Genomic DNA, 7,924 nt, shown 5'->3' with positions numbered 1-7,924 from the left:
GGAATAGTAAGTGAATATCTGATATCTGAAACAAAGATCACCATAGATTTCAATGAAAAGATAAATAAATAATAGTTTAAAAAAAAATGCAATTTGTTACCAGTAACAGTGGAACAGTTTCTTGACATTTAATGGGATAGTGAGCAGTTTCAAAGGAATAGGAAATAGTGCACAACAAATAAGAATTAGTGACAAAATTATTATATACTATGTTGTTCCGAATAAGACAATGTTTTTTTCTTAGAAATACATCTGAAAAAACAGGTTTGTATTATATTCAGGGTCTAGACTGTTATGTCAATAATACCATAATAATAATGTGCCAGAGAGTACCAGAGTGTAACGTTAGAAGACCGAAAGCGCAAAAAGACGGTCTTAAAAATGCTAACAGTCTACAGCATGACTGTCATGTTTGCGTGCCTTTCTGGCGGGACCGAACTTCCCCCGTACGTGATTTTAAAACGTAAGGCGATACCCAGATTTCAACTACAATAAGATTTCACTTCTACTGTAAATTAAATTTTGGTAGGCTACATGGTTTTCACTAAGAGATGGATAGCCTAATTGTTATATAATTCAGATGAGCTACAGGTTATTTTTATGGTATGCCAAAAAGTGTTTATTTTTAAATGTGATCATTGATACATTTTACCAGTATTTGCCATACTTTCAATACAAACATTAAAATATGAAAAATATGCAATATGAAAATTATTTTTATAATTTTTTCTTTATAAAATACAAGATTTGAAGGCGCATCTTGAAAAAAAGGGGGGTGGGAGGGGTTATAATCAGGGTTGTGTTATATTCCGAATAGTGCGGAACTAATCACTATGGAATAATTATTTAATGAATGTGAAAAGGAATTCAAAAAGATACAATTCACAATTGGATTGCTAACTAGTATTTATTTATTTATTTTTTAAATAAGTGCTAGTACCATAAAGACAAGTTGGTTTGAAGAAATACAGTACATGTTAAAACGGCTTGCCATAACTTCAGACTTGTCAGAGCTTGTCTGAGAGAGCCCAGCACAGAAGACTGCAAGCCTTCTGAAAAACTCAAGCAAACTATCTGACTGCCAAAAACAAACCTGATGATGCTCAAGACTGCATCAATCCCCAGAGACAGACATGCAACAGTGCATTAAATAGAAGTAAATATAGCCTACTTTTAAAACTAATTGGTGTTTTTCTTTATCTTTTAGTTTTTTTTTTTTTTAGTAATGCATTGTAAAGTTGACATTGTACGAATATGCACGCTCCACTGCCACCGCTGCTGCACATGTGATGCTGCGCGACCAGACGAGTGAGTATGAGCTGTAATTCCACATGATGTACTTGGGATGACAGCAGCCTTTCCATATAAGGACCGATGCAAACGCTTTAAAATCACTTTTAAGGAAAACTAAAAGAAGGAATATGTTTTTCTTTACGCGCAAGATGGAACGGGGACAAATCGGACGGCTGTAACGTGAGAAGTGCGCTCGAATCGAGATGCGCTGAACGCAACACAATACTGGATGTATACAGGAACGCACCGCAAAGAGGAATGAAAGACTTTTTTTCTGCTGGTTAAGTGAACCCCTTTGGCAAAGCGCTTGAGAAAAGGAGCGGAGAAATCTTGTTATGAAATGCGCATCTCTTCTTGTTTCTCAAACGAACTGTCACCCGTTCTCTCTGTAACAGAGTCTGCTTTGGGAACAACATGACACGGATGCGCTTCAGCTGTCATTAGCGGGGACAAATCAGACCAACGCAGCGGCAATCCGGTCAATACTATCGATAAGCTCATATATAAGGCTAATCATCACGCCTGCCTATGTTTGCTTAAACCTGTTTGGGAGAGTATGCTGTGGGACGATGAACAAACTGCTGACAAGGTATGAAAGCAGACACATTATTTAAGCAGAAACATTATCTCAATTAGATGCTAATATGTTTATATGTTCGCTTAAGTAATTACTAGACTAAATTTATGTCTTTTTTTTTCTTCTTTTGGTCATAATATGTTCATTGGGAAGGTCTGTGGGAGATCATGGATCCGTTTTTGAGCTCCTCAAGAGATTTTAACACTGAAATTATGATATTTGTTTTGCAAGATGACTGCTGCAGTCAGCATAGCGACGGACAAAGCAGATCAACTAGTTGCTCCGATTCCTGTGTAAGCACTCTTGGTTTGGTCTGGAATTATGGGGTGACCGCTCATTCGACTCGGTGAAAAAGCCATGGATGTGAACTACTCCACGGTCCTGGACAGCAGTGTGTCGCAGCGCGATCCGTCGAAGCGAGTTCTGACTGGTTGTTTTCTCTCGCTCCTCATACTGACCACCTTACTGGGCAACACGTTGGTCTGCGCTGCTGTTACGAAGTTTCGCCACCTGCGCTCAAAAGTCACCAACTTCTTTGTTATATCGCTGGCTATTTCTGACTTACTGGTGGCCATTTTGGTGATGCCATGGAAAGCGGCCACCGAGATTGTAGGTTTTTGGCCATTCGGCGCCTTCTGCGATGTCTGGGTGGCCTTTGACATCATGTGCTCCACCGCCTCCATCTTGAATTTGTGCGTCATTAGCGTGGACCGTTACTGGGCCATTTCTAGCCCGTTCCGCTACGAGCGCAAGATGACGCCCAAGGTGGCGTTCATCATGATAAGTGTGGCATGGACGTTGTCAATCCTTATCTCCTTCATCCCAGTGCAGCTAAACTGGCATAAAGCCCAGACAACCAGTTACACGGAGCTGAACGGCACCTACGGCGAGCTTCCCCCAGACAACTGCGACTCCAGCCTTAATCGGACATATGCCATCTCCTCTTCCCTGATCAGTTTTTACATACCCGTGGCCATTATGCTGGTCACTTACACCCGCATCTACCGCATCGCCCAGAAGCAGATACGCCGGATCTCTGCGCTAGAAAGAGCGGCCGAGAGTGCCAAGAACCGCCACAGTAGCATGGGTAACAATGGCAGTATGGAGTCCGAAAGTTCCTTCAAGATGTCCTTCAAGCGTGAAACCAAAGTTCTCAAGACCCTCTCGGTCATCATGGGCGTTTTCGTGTGCTGCTGGCTGCCCTTCTTTGTCTTGAACTGCATGGTTCCTTTCTGCAACCCGAACGAGAGCGCAGACTTCTTCTGCATCAGTTCCACCACCTTCGATGTCTTCGTCTGGTTCGGTTGGGCCAATTCCTCACTCAACCCCATAATCTATGCCTTCAATGCTGACTTCCGCAAGGCGTTCTCCATCCTGCTGGGCTGTCATCGGCTCTGCCCGGGCAGCAACGCTATAGAGATTGTGAGTATCAACAACAACGGTGGCCCTCCGTCTACTTCTCAGTATCAGCCTAAGGGCCACATCCCCAAAGAGGGCAACAACAGCAACTATGTGATCCCTCACAGTATCCTCTGCCAGGAGGAGGAGACCCAGAAGAAGGAGGACGACTCTGAGATAAAGACCTTTGAGAAACTGTCACCTTCCATGTCGGGGAATTTGGATAGCGATGCGGAAGTCTCGCTAGAAAAGATCAATCCCATAACACAAAACGGGCAGCACAAATCCATACCCTGCTGAGTACTGGGTGAGATCTGACCCCAAGAAAGAATCCTTGTTTCTATACAGTACGGAATCCAAAAAAAGCTTCACTGAGGACCTTAATAACAATTCTTGGACTAAATGAAACTTGCGGAAAACAAACGAATGTTCCAATTGAAGGCACTTTATGCTGGATAACTATCTGCAAAATGTTCACAGCATTTATTATTGACTTTAACAGGTCAGTTGTCGCAAGACATCAATGGAAAGTATTGTGAATAAACCATGTATGCATATGTATACATGTTATGAATTTGAAATGTGTATACATGTGCATGCCCATGTGGTTGTGATAAAACTACTGTTGTTAGTATAAGGAAAAGAGTTAGGTCGCTAGTAAAATATCTTGTAGGTGAGTTTACCTAAAATGGCTCACAAGTAGTGAAATTTGGTTGACAATAAAATGTACATAGTGTTGTTTATATTTTTCACCATTTATCAGAGTTGGCTAAGTCAACATCTCCATACGCTGCTAGTTGTGAAATTGTATGTGCGAACCACCCCATAATGTGACTTGAGAGCAGTAGCCATTCTCAACCTAGTCTTCAATGTGTGCATTGGTGTGATGTCAAAGAAGTCAGGGGGCAGTGGATTTTTCTGCTATGTGATTTATCAGCTGTGGAAGTGGCCATGATATTTGGATGTAATTTTTAATGCTTAGATGTCAAAGACATTACTTACCCATCCCAACCCCTTCCTCACCCCGTTAGCCCTACACATGTCACAGTGCAGGACAGCACAGGGAAAATATGATCCCAGCAGTCGTTACCTACACTTCAGTTGTCATTATGCTCACATATATACTTGTATCCATCACAGGGTGAATTTAAATGTTAGAAGAAGCCTCTTAGTTCTGCTTCTCCTCTTTAAATCCATCCACTCTAAACGTACAAATGTAGTTTCAGGCACCACGGCTGCCTTTAAACAGTTTCTTTTGCCAACTCTTCGTGGATGAACTTTGCTCTAGGACAGTGTGGAATACAGCTAATGCACAATGGAAAAATGTAATTACTGTATCTTATGCAACGCATCTGTCCAGCCACCCAGAAAGCTGCTGTGACCTTGCCGAAAACACCATAGGAAGCACTCTGTAGGTCTTTCTAGCGCTTCAAAGCATATCCAGGATAAAAACCATCTTGCATCATGCATATAGTTATTGTGCAGAATCCAGTCCCTGAACTGTTATGTCAGCTGTCAGATTACCAACATATGTCACATCCTAAGGTACATTGTCTCTCAAATTGCCTTGGAACAATTTAACCATTTTAGTTCATTTGTCCAAACAGAATCTGTGGCGTATAAACTGCCGTCCCACTTTTAATAATTTGTTGAGCTGTTTTGTTTGGTTATGTAACTGCCCTTGATCTAAGTTAATTCCAGGGACTACCATCCAGCGAGCGCTTCCCATGAACATCGGGATTTGACCGAACTGACACGCATGAGCTTGTTCTCAGAGTGCATTAGGGAAAAAATGCAAACCAGACCAACATATTTACTCTAAATCAATGACGGTAGCTTTGAGATCAGTTTGCCCATTTTTAGCTGATCATAGAAACCCATTTAGTTCACTGCGACTCTTATAACTGAGAGCAAATCTCTTATATTTTGCCTTCAATAATACTCTGTGCCAAAATGCTGAGGACATCATGATCAGCAGACTTCCTGCCAGCGTCCTTCTCTCTTACTCTAATATTCCCTTCTCTCTAAAAGCTTGACAGAAAGAACTGTTCTGTATGTTTGACTCCAAACTAGATAACATACAGTAAGTGAATATGTACGTAACGGACTTGGACAACTTTGAGAGCTAGACTAGATGAACAGAGACTTCAGTACACATATTTGTCTAAAATTGGACATGTGCTCCAGGGAATTTTCCAAAAGACTTGTTTACTCACCCACTTGTCAAAGATCCGTTTTCCATAATGCTGCTATGGAAATTTTCAGCTATATGTTTTATTTAATTCCAGAAAGTTTGTCTTAATGATCATCACGTGTGTAACTCAAATGCTATTGTTGGAATATTTAGGATGGTTGGTTTCAGCAGCATTCAGTTAGGCAACATCAGATTTATTCTCTCCAATGAGGTGATTAGCATTTAAAATGAACCCCAGTGACATTCTGAAAAGTCCCAGGTGCTTCTTTTATTGCAAATGCTAAGGTATTCCCAGAACTGCTGGGGAACCACGGGTAGTCCTTTAATTAGAAGTGAATAACATAACAGTGGGCCGAGTTTCTCGTTTTCTTTCTTACCAAAGATTGCAGGTTTATCTTTTGATTTTGCAGGTGTTGCTTTATACAAAAAAACAGTGATTTCAGGTTGAGAGCTGTCGTTTTCTGTTTCTTTCGGAGGAGGCTGAAAATGACGGTGACAATGGCAAGAACTTACGATACTGTGTGACAGTGGCAGCACAACCCCCTTGAAACATAACTTTATCAGCTGCATTGTACCACTGTTTATGGACATTCATTCCAAGGTGATACAAAAAGGATTATTTGACACCTTAACCTCAGATGCTCAACGAATATGCGCATTGTAACATAAACAGGAGAAAAAACTGTGTTGTAAGATGTTAAAATAGAGATGTGAACACAAGTGCTTTTTATCTTTAAGTCCTTAATTGTGAGTAGAGAAAACAAATGTACATGACGTTTTCATGTGGGTTTGTCATGCAGTTAAAGCACTGTACCGGTTTCCGTGATCCCATCAAGTAGGATGTGTTCCTGGATTAACATGTTTTGTTTGTCCTGGAATAACATTCTTGTCCTGACGTTAGCATGATCTACCCCCGAAACCAGACAGAGATGATTGGTTGGGAATGTTTTTGAAGCCCCAACCGCAGCCTTGAAGGAATATTCTGAGTTCAGTACAAGTTCAATCAACAGCAACCACAATTACCAAGAAAATAAGTTTGTCTCCTCTCTCATTTTTCTAAATAATAATAATAAATGCAGTGTTACAGTAAGGCACTTTAAATGGAAGTGAATTGGGGACAATTTTTGAAGGATTTGAAAGCAGAAATGTGAAGCTAATAGTTTTATAAAAGCATTATTCTGTTAAAACATGCATTATTTAAGATGTTAAAATGGTTCAGACATTTTTGTGCCAATGACACTGTAAGACTGGATATAACTTTACACAGAAAGGGTTTTCACACTAAAATCATGCTAACATGCATATTGTGGCTATACTTTTGAAACTGAGTATTTCATTATTTACGGTCTGGTCCCATTCACTTTCATTGTAACTCAAAAGTTTTGCTTTTCTTAAAGAAAATGAGGGAGGAGTGAAAAAACAACATTGCGGCACAAATGTTGTCGACTGAGCTTGCCCTGAACCCAATATATTCCTTTAAGCCCATGCCGCAGTGTTGTCAAAAGTACCGACTTGGTACTCCGATACCAAGTCAGTACTGAAATTTAAAAAATGTGATGCTTTGAGCACTATCGAACGGATTCGTAAACACCTCTGATTGGCCATTGTGTTCACCTGCTCATCAGATATGTCTCTGATTGGCTACAATGATCAACGCTTCAAATACATGTTGTAAATAGACATCAATGACGCTCTTCACCGTGCGGTAGCTGATAGACGTCTGCTTTTAAATGTTCACGCTTACAAATTCAGAGATGCTACAGCTACCGTGCGTTTATTATTGTAACCAATCACAGACATATATGTTGAGCGCGAGAACACAATGGCCAATCAGAGGTGTTTCGAATCCGCTCAACAACGCTCAAAGCGTCACATTTTAAAAATTTCAGTAATGACTTGGTATCGCGGTTGGTACTTTTGACAACACTACTATGCCTAACCTCAAACCTAACCTGAAAAATTTAATTGGTTGACAGGAATGTTGTTCCAGGACCATCAAGGATGTCAATCCGGGAACATGTCCTACTTGGCAAAGTCACTGGCCGTCTCTGTACAGGTTCATATGTGTGCTGCAGTTCTTCAAGGTATACCCAACAAATTTATTACAGTACCTAGTTTACAGTTTGTATAAAACGGTCCCTTTCTATTTGCTAAATAAAAGTGTATGTTGTTTTTGTAATCTTGTTTGCTGTATATTTTCACTATATGAGGTATCACAGAATCTGTTATGAGGTATGTCACTGCCAATTCTTTATTTAAAGGTCAGCTCTTTGCAGAAAATCGATCGTTATTGATTACACCATCAATGACGCACTTTTGTCAGCTAGAAGTGTGTCCTCAATCGGGTAATTTACATAACATTTTGTATTGTGAAGGAAAATTCAGCTCCTTTGATTGATTACACTTTTTTTAACCTTTATTGTCATTCTGTGGCCAGAAGGCTTGCACGATGACAGGTATGA

At 40.4% G+C, this 7,924-nt stretch overlaps 1 protein-coding gene across 2 annotated transcripts; it reads left to right on the top strand.

Annotated features, from left to right (window-relative positions):
- Positions 1-806: 806 nt before the first annotated feature.
- On the top strand, positions 807-7,619 carry drd1b (dopamine receptor D1b). 2 transcript variants are annotated; one of them, XM_048167269.1, is made up of 2 exons: positions 807-1,882; positions 2,102-7,619. In XM_048167269.1, the coding sequence occupies exon 2, from the start codon at positions 2,228-2,230 to the stop codon at positions 3,566-3,568; it is 1,341 nt and encodes a 446-aa protein (XP_048023226.1). In that variant the 5' UTR covers positions 807-1,882; positions 2,102-2,227; the 3' UTR covers positions 3,569-7,619. The 2 variants fall into 2 exon arrangements, with proteins under 2 accessions (XP_048023226.1, XP_048023225.1); XM_048167268.1 differs by having other exon boundaries at positions 2,024-7,619.
- The last annotated feature ends 305 nt before the right edge of the window (positions 7,620-7,924 follow it).

This window comes from Megalobrama amblycephala, linkage group LG18 (genome assembly GCF_018812025.1).
Source record: "Megalobrama amblycephala isolate DHTTF-2021 linkage group LG18, ASM1881202v1, whole genome shotgun sequence".
NCBI lineage: Eukaryota > Metazoa > Chordata > Actinopteri > Cypriniformes > Xenocyprididae > Megalobrama > Megalobrama amblycephala.
The sequence above is the reverse complement of the archived record's forward strand: the minus strand, read 5'-3'. Positions and strand labels throughout refer to the sequence as shown.